The sequence below is a fragment of the Spinacia oleracea genome, chromosome 5 (assembly GCF_020520425.1).
Source record: "Spinacia oleracea cultivar Varoflay chromosome 5, BTI_SOV_V1, whole genome shotgun sequence".
NCBI lineage: Eukaryota > Viridiplantae > Streptophyta > Magnoliopsida > Caryophyllales > Amaranthaceae > Spinacia > Spinacia oleracea.
The window spans coordinates 56,384,787-56,398,936 of NC_079491.1; the positions used below are offsets into that span (position 1 = coordinate 56,384,787).

General features: G+C 38.0%; 1 protein-coding gene across 1 annotated transcript; it reads left to right on the top strand.

Moving 5' to 3' along the window:
* The first annotated feature begins 12,710 nt into the window (after positions 1-12,710).
* LOC130461526 (uncharacterized) lies at positions 12,711-13,277 on the top strand. The gene has a single exon (XM_056829661.1). The coding sequence runs from the start codon at positions 12,711-12,713 to the stop codon at positions 13,275-13,277; it is 567 nt and encodes a 188-aa protein (XP_056685639.1).
* The last annotated feature ends 873 nt before the right edge of the window (positions 13,278-14,150 follow it).

The following is a 14,150-nucleotide window of genomic DNA, read 5'->3' on the forward strand; positions in this document are numbered from 1 at the left end:
AGCTTCGGACATGTTTGTGGTTTTCACGCCATATCTAAAACCACCATCATGGTGGATCGACCACCGATGAGAAGAAACATCCATCAAGTACTGACGAGCTTCAACATTCAATTCACCAATTCTTCCCAAGTAGTAATCAAACTTCTTTCTTTGTCGAGCATCTGTCGCTTTTCCGAAAAGGTTCTTCACATAAGCATTCTTGAACTGAGTGTTGACATTAGAGACAAGGTGACGAGTACAAAGTCGATGGTGGGCACGCGACTCCTCCCACCCACTATTGACCTCATTCATTGTTTGCAAAATCCCTGCATGTCTATCAGAAATGACACACGAACCTTCCCTCTGAGTAACTAAATGCCGAATGCATTTCATGAACCATTTTCACTTTCAACAACAGCAAAAATAAGAGGGAACAATTGAAAATTCGCATATGTACCCATGGGTATGAATAACATGCCCTTGAACTTACCATACATATGAGTTCCATATATGGTAATTAGGGGTCGAAAATGCTTAAAACCATCGATGGAAGGCTTGAATGGCCAAAACACTCTCAAAAAAATGTGCACGGAAGGATCTTCATTAAAAGTCAATGTACACCATTCAACGACGGTTCCTGGATTATACTCTTTCAATGCTTGCATGTAACTAGGCAACTCTTTGTAAGATTTCTCCCAATCACCAAAAATTCTTGCAATAGCCTTTTGTTTCGCTGACCAAGCTCTCTTATAAGTGATGGTATACTTAAACTTGTCTTTCACCACTTGCACAATAACACGGATTTTCAAAGAAGGATTGACAGGAATAAGATCTTTTATCTCATTGCATACAAAATCAGAGGAGAGAAGATGATGATCGCTTGAGTTTATGTCACCCAAACAATTACTTGCATGGGGGCCATTATACCTCACAATTATGAATAACGCAAGGCAAGGATCCTTGATTGCACGTAACCTCCATGAGCATTTGCATGAACTCTTTCTTTTACACTCAACTACATATTTTGTGGACTCACTCTCCAACACCTTAAATGAATTATTTCTAGCTATGGAATAAGCTTTGAGTATGTCTTTTAATTGCGCCAACGAATCAAACTCTTGCGCAATAGCAAATTAACCATCGAAAGAGTCATTGTTGGACCAAGTCCTCCAAGAATCAAGCAAAATCGGATCCAACTCTGCAACATTGTTGAAAACTTGTGATGGAGCGCTTTCTCTTATAGGTTTGTCATTAGCATCTTGTGTATCTTCACCTTCATCAACATCACTATCCACCCAACCACTTCATCTCCAAAAAAATCAACACAAATTTGATCTAGAGAATCGAAAACTATCATAGATGGATCACCATTTGTAGCTTCTACATGTGGTGTTTGAGTTGGAGAGGTGAGCTCTAAAATGTGTTCACTAACATATTGTTCATCAGTAAGCATCTTGTGAATGAACCCGCTACCCACCTTTGATTTGTCAAGGGCAAGTAGGGAAATTGACTCGCACATGAATCCATTTCATGAAAGGATTCCAAGTGAGTTTGAGCTTCAGGTTGCTTTGGAAGATGGTCGATGAACAATTGCATTGTGGTTGATTGTGTAACACCCCGTATTTTTAAAGCTTATTTTATTATTCTGTAATTATGATTATTGAGTGTTATTACGTCCTAAATTCCTCTGATATATCTTAATCTTCATATCATGTCTAATTTTTTTTGTGACATGATACAAATTGTTTAACCTCAATTTGATATTCAATAACCTGATTTCTATTACCCAAAGTGAGAAACTAACTTTGTCTTAATTACTCCAACAAGACCAATTTTTCTTCCCCTTTACAGGTGTAATTATAAACATTAGCCAACATACATTTTGACTTTTCTTTCTTCTTGCAATCTGTCCAACTTCATGGACTTTACAAAACCCATTTTCTTCACCTCCTTTTATACGTGTAATATAGAATGCTTGCCGTTCATTTGACTTGTCTTCTTCTTAAAATCAATAAAACCAACTTCTTTTCTCCTTCTATGTGTGTCAATGGACATGTTTGCCAAATGTTTATGAATTCCTATTTTCTTTTATGACTCACCAAGTCTCACAAGTCTTATAAATAGAAACAAATCAGTCATCTTCAACCTCATACATCTCCAATTTTGTCTCTGTTATTAATTCTAAAGATGGGTTATTTTACAATTGTCTTTTTCCCTTTTTGTTCGTGAACTATGGACGCCATAAAAGCTTCTTGTACTTCTGAAAATACCCATAAGCATTTACCAAGTAAATACCCGTATATGGTAAAACCCCAAACCCGAATTGCTCACTTTCTCTCTCCTTTATCTGCGATTTTTGGAGGAGGCCATTTTCCGGCCACCTCATTTTCCGGCCACCTTGTACCACCGTAGATCCTCCGCATCGGTGCTGCTTCGCCATTTTTCAGTCGTGAGTCTGTTGTTTCCTCTGTTCTTCGTTGCCTAGTACGAAGTATTTTGTTGCTACTGCTTGTGTTTCCTCATTTATGTGAATTGACCCAAAAAGTAAAAAGGGGTTTGTAATTGGAGTTGACCCAAACATAATTTAAGGAATGAGAAGTTGAGCATTTTGTGGGCTTAGAATTGAACCAGGAAGCTACGATTATGGAAATGAAAGCTAATGAGTAAGTATTTTGGTTTAAAGGGGGTATTTAATTAAGGTTCTTAATGATTAAATGTTAATGCATATTTTTTTAATGATTAGGAGGTTGTCATTATTGGAGATTATTCAAAGGATTATAACTAGTGATGGAGCTTATAAATTTTGATTATGGGAGTCAAAATAAGGTGTTAAAGAAAAGCGATCAAGGTAACTATTACGTCCAGCATTTAATCTTTATACGCCCGTACATGTTATGTAATATTTATGTCCAGCACTTTTATATATGCCCGTATAATTTTTTAAGCGCGTTTATATAAATGCCCGTATGTGAAATGTGTGATTATATGGTTATTATGTTTTTATGTGCTAAATGATATGATGTATATTTATGATTTTGACTATGATGATATTTTAAAGTATCGCATTATTATATGATGTTATTGTTCGGGAATAATGATGATATTTATAAAGTTATTTTAAAAGAAATACGATGTTGCTTTTGTCGGCTTGGAAAAGTGAACTGAACTAGTAAATGGGCAAGTTAAAGGTAGAGGCCATGTTAAAGTTAAAGTTAAGGGAACCAGTTCCCCCCTGAAAAGATGTAAGAAAAGTCCCGCCAAAGCCCGCACTTGCCAATGAGCTGCAAAGGAAATGATTCCTTGTCGACAGAGTTTTCAAGATAACGAGATTAAGTTAGTTATTTCCGAACAATAAATGCTAATGATTGATATGTGCCAAATTATTTTCAAAATAAAACCGTTTTGACGGGCTGGAGTAATATTACTGAGTTTTCCACTCATTTTTGGATTTTCCTGTGTTTTTCCTGTTTTCTATTTTTATGATGATGTACAGGTCCAACTAAGGAGCTAGAGGTGCTCAAGAGGAAAGTTATTACTAGAGTTGTTATGGAGACATCGAGATGAGAAATTATTATGGAAATCCTGTTATTGAGTTGATTATGAGAATCTTAAATTATATTTATTTTGGAATACTGTATTTTTGTGGAATGTATTTGAGTATTATTTTATTTGTGGGCCCATACCCACAGGTCCCAGGATTATTTTATGCCTAATTTTGCTGCCAATGATCAGTAAAGTACGGTCTATTACCGATAATTAAGGAGCTGAAAAGTCGGGGCGTTACAGATTGTGTTTGAGACATAGCAATAAACATTGCTTTTAAAGAATTTTCATCAACCAAAGGAATAGCTACATGTGACCCGGACATCATTGGATACCGCATTAGTAGCTTCAACTCCACATATCTCGAGTCACATCTCATAAGATCATAAACCTTACTCAAAATCTCATCATAACTCATTTGAGAATTGACAAACCCAAATTTTCTCTCTGCTCCTTTATATGTAACATCACCGCTACTTTGCAAAATTTCCCCTCCCCAATGACAATAAAGAGGATAGTTTGGAAACTCCATATTCTAAACAACAAACAATTAATCAACACAAAAATTATTCATATTCTTAAACATAACATATTTAATCATAAAAGTAAAAAGTACTCCCTCCGTCCCAGAATAGTTGTTACACTCTCCTGGGCACACAGTTTAATGCGATAAGTAGTAGTGTGGTTATCAATTGTTATTTTATTGAAAAAGTAGATGTGATAGGAGTTAGTGGGGTATTTTTTAATTGAATGAGAGGGGGTGTGGGGACAAAAAAAATTTAGTGGGAAGAGAGAGACAATATAATAATTGTGGGGTCATTCCTAATTTAGAAGTGTAACAACTAATCTGGGACGGACGAAAAAGGAAAGTGTAACAACTAATCTGGGACGGAGGGAGTATGAAACTTATAATTGACCATATTCTAGTCCCTTATAATTCAATTAGTTTATCATACTAGCATCTAAAATTCAATTATAAATTTCATGGATAATTTTAAAATAATATGAATAATAACATCGCTATGTCAATTTGCGGTTTGACATACATTAACAAAAAAAAATTGCAATTCATGGTAATCATGATTATAACACCATCAAATAAACCTAAGCATAATGTTCATAATAACATCATTCCGTAATCCGAGTTGCTTTTAATGCACATATTAACTAACAATCGTCAAAGGGTGATTTAGATTGATTTAAGGTACCTAACAATATTCCATATTGTCCAACGATTATCTTATTAGGCGTGATAAATAATCAAATTAGGTTTGATAGATTTATAAAGGTGATTAAAGCAATAAATAGATCTAGGCACGTTACAATATAGTTTTGGCTATATTGCGGTTCTCATGAACTAACCACTTGGCTTTACTCGCTTTCCTTTTATTTAATGAACGTTCCTCGAGTTAACTAGACTCTTGGGCAGGATCCAGGCGCTTATACGGACAGCGCTCCGCTTAACAAGAGTTAAGACCGCGGAACTACTGTTAGAAAATTATGCAACTTTCCTAATGAATTAGATTAGTAGGAATAACAATAATATTTAAAATAACACACACAAACAAATTGATTATCCGATAAGTGTTATAATCTCTAAATACCGTGCAAAACTTTTACTGAAAAGATAAATAATACACAAGTGTTCACAACACTTATTGTAACTCACAACCTATACGCACCCCAATTACACCCAAGAATTTTTCTCTAAAAATTCTTTTAAAGATTTTCTCTCTCTCTCTCCTTTATATTTCTTTTTGTTTTTGGGATGATTATTACAAACAATATAACCTACGTTTATATAGTTTTTAGTTTGCTTAATATAGGTTGTTTAAATTAGCAAACTTTTCTTTCCTATCAATTTTAAGACATTGCATGCATGCATTCTAAGGATTACATTGATTTATTATTTTAACTAAAAATAATAATGGTTGTTAATATCCAACAATCTCCCACTTGAAGACTGATTTTAATCTGTCTTCACACCTTACTCCATGGAGTACAACTTTCTCGTATGTTACTCATGCATGCCAACTAAAGTGGAACATAACTTTAGTTTGTCAATAGTCACCGCCTTTGTTAACATATCTGCCGGATTCTTAGTTCCTTGAACTTTTTCCAATTTTAACACTTCATCCTCTAGTAAAGATCGGATAAAATGATATCGAAGCCCAATATGCTTTGTTCGAGAATGGAATGCTGAATTCTTTGCCAAGTGTATCGCACTCTGACTATCACTATATAGAACATTATTCTCCTGCTTGAATCCCAACTCAGTTAACAAACCTTGAAGCCATATCATCTCTTTACTGGCTTCAGTTACTGCTACATATTCAGCCTCTGTAGTGGATAAAGCAACAATCTTCTGTAACTGCGACATTCAACTAACCGTTGTATTTCCAACTTTGAATATATAGCCGATGGTGCTCTTTCTATGGTCGACTTCACCTCCAAAGTTTGCATCTACATAACCTTGTACTTTTAATTCACCTTTACCAAAGTACAAACACTTCTCTGTGGTACCTCGTAGATACCTCAAAATCCATTTCACTACTTCCCAATGAACTTTTCCTGGATTTGACATAAACCTGCTAACAACTCCCACTGCATGTCCAATATCTGGTCTTGTACAAACCATTGCATACATCAAACTCCCAATGGCTGATGCATAAGGAACCTTAGCCATATAATCTTTATCTTCCTCCGTCTGAGGGCACTGATCATTGGATAACCGAAAGTGACTTGCCAAGGGTGTACTAACTGGCTTGGATTCACTCATATTGAATCTCTGTAAAACACGTTTGATGTACTCTGATTGAGATAATTGCAAAGTACCTTTATGCTTATCTCTTGTAATTTGCATTCCAAGAATCTTCTTTGCTGGACCTAAGTCCTTCATGTCAAACTCCTTAGACAGTTGCTGCTTCAACCTTTTAATATCATCCATATTTGGACCTGCTACTAACATATCATCGACATAAAGTAGTAAGATGATATAACTGGACTGATATCTTTTAATGTAGCAACAGTGGTCTGCGTTGCACTTCTGGAAATCTTCCTTGTGCATAAAGCTATCAAACTTTTTATACCACTATCTCGGGGCTTGTTTTAGGCCATACAAACTTTTCTTAAGTTTGCACACCATATTTTCTTTCTTAATTTTTAAGAAGCCTTCTGGTTGATGCATATATATCTCTTCATCCAGATCCCCGTGAAGAAATGCAGTCTTCACATCTAATTGCTCAAGATGAAGATCTTCAATGGCAACAATACTCAACACTGTTCTGATGGTATTGAGTTTCACAACAGGTGCAAAAATCTCATTGTAGTCAATTCCTTCTTTCTGTTGGAATCCTTTGACTACTAATCGAGCTTTGTATCTCTTGCAACCATCATGTTCCTTTTTCACTCGATATACCCATTTATTGTGAAGGGCTTTCTTACCTATGGGTAACTCAATTAGTTCCCATGTCTGGTTTGAGATCAAAGATTGCATCTCATCTTTCATTGCAAGCTCCCACTTGCTAGCATCACTGGTCTGACATGCTTCATTATAGCATTCAGGCTCTCCCTCATCAGTCAATAACAGATAATTCATATATTTTCTGTTTGGCACATGTGGACGAGTAGTCCTCCTCAATACTGGTACCGGACTAGAAGATTGTGGCATGTTGGACTGTGGCATAGTGATTTGTCCAATGGATTCATTTTGTTGAGGTTCCCTTACAATTGACTCTGTCATTGTACTATCTGGGACATAATCTTCATCAACAAACATCGGCCCACTCTGTACTGAGTCGCTGTCACCAGTTTTGTATCTATCCTTGTACATAACTCTTTCATTGAAAATCACATCTCTAGTACGGATCACCTTTTTGTTTTCATCATCCCAGATGTGGTATCCAAACTCATCCCCACCATATCCAATGAAAGTACATTTCTTAGATTTAGGATCAAGCTTATTCCTGCCTTGATCACTAATATGCACATATGCTACACAACCGAATACCTTTAAGTGAGATAAACTTATCTCTTTTCCACTCCATACCTCTTCTGGTATTTTGTATTCTAACGGAGTTGATGGTCCTCGGTTGATCAAGTAAGATGTTGTGTTGACTGCTTCTGCCCAGAACTGCTTCGGTAAACCAGACTGTATACGAATGCTTCTGGCTCTTTCTGTCAACGTTCGGTTCATACGCTCAGCTACACCATTGTGTTGAGGTGTACCAGGTACGGTTCTCTCCATCCTTATTCCATGATCATAGAAAAACTTCTTGAACGTGGTGTCTTCATATTCACCACCATTGTCAGTTCTGAACTTTTTGATTTTCAGACCTGTCTCATTTTAAACCATAGCTTTCCATCTCTTGAAAACTTCAAACACTTCAGATTTATGTTTTAGAAAGTAAACCCATACCTTTCGAGAATGATCATCAATAAAAGTGACAAAGTAGTGATTTCCTCCGATGGATGAAGTAGTTGTTGGTCCCCAAACATCGGAGTGAACAAGCTCCAACTTTTCTTTCTTTGGGGTTCTACCACTAGTCTGAAAGCTTACCCTCTTCTGCTTTCCAAGTATGCATTCCTCACACATGTCTACTTCAACAGACTGTAACTCTGGAACTTTTCCTTTCGAATGCATAAGCTTCATCCCTTTCTCACTCATGTGGCCAAGTCTTTGGTGCCACAATTTGGAATTTTCATTTCCCGCTGCAATTGCAACTGAACAACACGCCCCTGCTGTCATATAAAGAGTACCACTCTTTTTACCATGCGCAATTGTCATTGCACCTTTTGAAATCTTCCAATTATCACCTTGGAAGTTTGTAGTGTAGCCTTCGCTAGTCAACTGCCCGACTGAGATCAAGTTTTTTCTTAGGTCGGGAATATGCCTGACATCTTTCAGCTCCCAAACTGACCCATTTAACTTAATCTTCACTACACCTTTACCAACAATATCACAAGGTTGATCATCACCAAGATATACTTTCCCAAGGTTTCCAGGGACATACCTCTCGAAGAAATCTTTCTTCGAAGTAGCGTGGAATGATGCTCCAGAGTCTAACACCCAAGACTCTTCCTTGCTCTCTAGAGAGCATATCAACGCATCATCTCCTTCCAAGGTAGAAGTGATATTTGCTTCTGCCTTTGCTTCTTGATTTTTCGGTGCACTCTTGCACTGATTTTTGTAGTGCCCAATCTTCCCACAATTCCAACACTCGATAGTTTTCGAGCTTGTTGAATTAATGGGAGTCCTTGATTTCGATCTCCAATTTCTAGATTTACCTTGATAGCTTAATCTTCCACGTTCATTCCTTCTGGTTGAATTTCTTCCTCTTGACTCTGTATGCAATACTGAAGAGGTTGATGATTAACCCAACTCTCTCCGTCGGATCTCTTCACTGAGAACCAGATCACGAACGTCATCAAATTTCAACTTATTGCTTCCTGACGAGCTACTCACAGCTGTGACTGTAGCACTCCAGCTATCTGGTAATGAAGACAAAAGTATCAATGCTCGAACTTCATCTTCAAAATCTATTTCGACTGAACTTAATTGAGTTGTGACTGAATTAAGTTCGTTGAGATGTGGAGCTACCGATGCACCTTCCGTCATCCGCAAATTGAATAACCGCCTCATTAAATGAACTTTATTAGAGGCTGATGGCTTCTCATACATATTTGAGAGAGCTTTGATAAGACCTGCCGTAGTCTTTTCCTTTGCTATATTAAAAGCAACATTGCGCGATAACGTTAATCGGATAACTCCGAGGGCTTGTCTGTCAAGAAGATTCCAATCTTCATCTTTCATTCCCTCTGGCTTAGTTTCCGAGAGAGGTTCATAAAGCTTTTTCTGGTACAGGTAATCTTCAATCTGCATCTTCCAAAATCCGAAATCTGCACCATCGAATTTCTCGAGTTTTTCTTTCCTTCATCTGCAGCCATTGCTCCCACTTAAATCTAACTTTGTTGGATCGTATTTGACAATTCGTCTATGGATACGAATAGAATTTACCAACTCGGCTCTGATACCAGTTGTTAGGAAATTATGCAACTTTCCTAATGAATTAGATTAGTAGGAATAACAATAATATTTAAAATAACACACACAAACAAATTGATTATCCGATAAGTGTTATAATCTCTAAATACCGTGCAAAACTTTTACTGAAAAGATAAATGATACACAAGTGTTCACAACACTTATTGTAACTCACAACCTATACGCACCCCAATTACACCCAAGAATTTTTCTCTAAAAATTCTTTTAAAGATTTTCTTTCTCTCTCTCTCCTTTATATTTATTTTTGTTTTTGGGATGATTATTACAAACAATATAACCTACGTTTATATAGTTTTTAGTTTGCTTAATATAGGTTTTTTAAATTAGCAAACTTTTCTTTCCTATCAATTTTAAGACATTGCATGCATGCATTCTAAGGATTACATTGATTTATTATTTTAACTAAAAATAATAATGGTTGTTAATATCCAACAACTACCGGACGTATAAAACGATTATAAGGACGTATAGGGACCTCTTGACTTAGGCTTAGAGCTTATGGAGAGTATGAGATTATAAATTGGTGCCTGATTCTTAATTCGTGTCCTTTACTCGGCCGTTTTGAGGCCCTATTTATAGGAAATAGTCGTCGTGGAAGATAGGAATTGTCAGAATTTGAGATGCGCTGAAAAGCACTTAGGTGCAAAAATATCTTTCGCACGTGGCACTTCAGCGCAAGAAATGTTTCACGCTGCAGTGTCAGTGCCAGATCTGTTCAGCAGTTTGAGTTTGGATTTGATTAGGATTGTACCGTGAGAATATTTTGGCGCATGAGGTCTAGCGCGAGTGATAAGCTGCAAAACAATGGCTACAAAACAACGGCTACAAAACAACACCATAACAACTACAAAACAACACCAAACAACATCCCAAATAGCACCCAATAACAACCTAAACAATAGTTAAACAACAGCCAAACACTAGCAAAATAACAACCACATAGAAAAAAACAATAAGCTATGCGTACAGCAGTTGTGCACGCGCACATCAGTTATGCACGCGCACATCAGGTGTGCACGCGCACAGCAGTTGTGCGTGCGCACAGCTCACCTTGTGCACACGCACAAAATCAGAAAAATCAGGCAGAATGGGCAAGAGTTTTGGTGTGCAAACAACTTAAATTATGTGGGCACGCAGAGCTGGGTCTATGCGTGCACATGGCCTGCTCTTGTGTGTGCGCACAAAAAGCGCAACAACTCTGATTTGGCGAGGAGTTTAGAACAGTTTGGGAGAGAGAAATCAGCAGCAGTAAAGGAGGGTAGCTTATTGTGATTAGGGGTAGATTTTAGGCTTTGGTTAGCTAGATTAAACGACAATTTAGTTTCCTGTTTTTATCTTTCAAATTCGTAGATAAACCTCTCCACCTTCTGATTTCTTAGTTCTTCAATTTCCATATGTTTTGTTTGGTTTTCAAGTTGAAGCTTCATTGGTATAATTCCTTACTCTCCTCTATAATTTATTCTTTCATTCTTTAATTGCTTGTTAGCTTAGTTTATACTTTGATTTTTTCATTGATTTCCGGACTAATTTTTAAGATTTAATTTTGGTTGAATTTTTAGGTTTATTTTCATGTTTGATTTTGTTTAAATTTCTTCAATCAGCTTCATGATTAGGTTTTATGCTAATTTAATCCTAATTCTAATCATGCTTAGCGAGTAGTTCATATCTAGAGGTTAGGGTTGAAGCTTTAATTGTTGAATTGGGGATTTTGGATGATAATTGTGATTGGTGATGTGATTAATTAGATTAGATGATGTTCGATTCCATGGCTAGTTATTTTAAGATTAGCTAACCTAAATTGCTAGAATATTAGAGTGCTTAGTCCCGAATTGGCACGAAAATATGATTCGTGGCTTGCATTGACTTTGCTTATTCATTCTTGGGTTCCTCTTCAAATCTTGATTGTAGCGAAAGTTAGATTAAGATTAATCGAGAAGTGCTTGAAACCAAAAGGTATTCGAAGTAATATCTTAGTCAATGCATTCATTCGTTTAGTCATTACATGTCATGATCATTTATCATTTCCGGAACCCCTAATCAATTTCCAAGGTGGAATCCCAACACCTCTAGCGCTTTTACTTGTGCATATTTCCTTACTTGTGCATATTTCCTTTTGATTTCATTAGCTTTAAAAATACAAAAAATAAATTTTTCGATTGAACTTGCTTGTGAATTCAATTAGTTTGAAAAGTCAAAACACCCATTCTCTTGGGACGATCCCTATGCTCACCACTATAGTCAATATAGCGCGTAGGGTAGGTGTTTTTATAAATCTAAATGGTATTCGTTAACGATACGGAAATCTCCTTTGAAAAACACATCTCTAATCGATGCTTCATACAAAATCCAATCAAGAAATACATAAATACTAACTAAAACACAAATCTGGTGAAAGATGTTTTAGAAAATCGAGAAATGAGCGGATGGATACATATAGATCAAGACTTCAGGAGATGGTTAAGATTTGGGATTAGGATAGAGAAAACAAAGGAAAGGAGAGAGGAATTGTGAGGCTGAAACTGACTAAATCAAAACAAATTATGGTTTTTTTGAAGGGAATAGGCAACGATTGAAAGGAAGCAAGATGAGACAGACAACACTTGAGGAGAACAATAAAATAGAAGTAGGAAAAGCGTAAATAGAAAATAGAAAATTAAAAAAGGAATTACTGTTAGGGGGAAAAATACCCTCTTGGTTACATGGGCATACGTGGCAAGCATTGCTTACGTGGCTGCCAACAAGGCGCAAGGTGGCATTATTCGAACGGTATTCCCAACTGCTGGGCTCAAAACGGACGTTACAAACCCTTGATGAAGCCGGCCTTCATTACGAATTTATTATCTAATTATGAGCAATTATTCCATAAACGTTACATTCTTGTTGTAAATGCCTATAAAATGGCTTAGTCTTGTCTATTTTACATACATGATTTTCCAAGCAATAAACCTACGATTACCTTATGCTATTACAACTCGCTCTCACCATTTTCAATTATCTAGCTCGATCGATTGTTAGCACCTTCATCAAGGCAAGTTCGTCTCTAAGTCGAATTTTCCCAAAACAATTTGGCGCCCACCGTGGGGCTGACAATCCAAAGCAACTCGATAATACCATTCCAATCACAATGGCTGGAAATGCTAGCTCATCCGATGATATCACTCGTCGCTTCGAAGCCATGGAGCAGCGCATCAACGTCCTCCAAAAGGAGAACGAAGCGTTGCACTCTCAAGTTAGGTCCACTGCCTCCATCGCCACCGGATCCAGGTTCCAGTACCGACGAGACACCTCCGGGTTAAACCGCCGCTTGGATCTTGACGCCGCTCCAGATCACCCCCTCCATGTACCCTTTGGCGAACCTGGGGGTCCTGTTCTCCAGCAAATCCGCGAATTCGATCCATTACCGAATCAACCCCGTTCTAACCCGAGTTGGCTTCCCCCGCCTCCAACTCAACCATCTTCTGCAAGTACATCGACAACAGTTGTCACCTCGACGGCTGCCCGGGTAATCCCACCTCAGGTCGGCATGACGACATCCACCATGGTAACGGCCCCCGCCTCCACTCCAGTGTCTCGTCCGTTGCCTCCCCCAATGGTGACCATGTCAATGCGCTTGCCTGTTACGCTTCCGGCGCAAGGACCAACGCCATCGATTCAAATGCCATGGGATCAACTCTTCTCTGTTAGGTTATGATACATATGACATTACATAGATCATGCGGAAACAACCATTAACCCAGGACAACATATTATTTACACATAATCATATAGCATAATTTAGATGCATACTCTTTGTTGCGTGCCCTCCCTAGCTGCGCCCGAACCGAACAAGAACAAGTCTTTAGGACTCCAAGTGTCGTCCCTCCGTAGATAGTCCACAGCACGTCCGGATCCGCCTTAAGATTGACCAACTAGAATCGCCCTTAAGGTACTAGAAAATTTCGGCACTTTTATGAGCAAGATGTGTGTTTTAATTTTCTCTCAAAAAAATCACTTTTGAATACTTTTAAAACTTCTCATAAATTGTGAGCCCTAGCCTCATATTTATAGGGGTATGGAAAGGGAATCGAAATCCTATTCAGATACAAATTAATTAAACCTAGAATCTTACAAGAACTCTAATTTAATTAATTTATCAAATAGAATTAGGAATTTAATCATTAACCGAACTCTGCATGTTTTAGGAAACGTGCACGAACACAAACACTTGCACACACACGCACGGCTGCCACGATGGGCCCCATGCGTGCGCGCGAGCAGCAGCCCACGCAGCGCCCGCGCGCGCTGCGCGCTGCGCGTGCTGTGCGCGCTGTGCGCGCTGTGCGCTCTGCGCAGCCTGCTGGGCCTGGCCTTGCGCTGGGCCTGGCGTGGCTGTTTGTGCGGCGCGCTTGGCTTGCTGGGCGATGGCCTGGCTTCGTGCTGGGCCTCGTCCGGCAGGCCTCGTCCGATGCTTATTCGTACGATGCGCTTCCGATTAAATTTTCCGATTCCGGAATTCATTTCCGATACGAACAATATTTAATATTTCCGATTCCGGAATTAATTTCCGTTTCGAACAAATATTTAA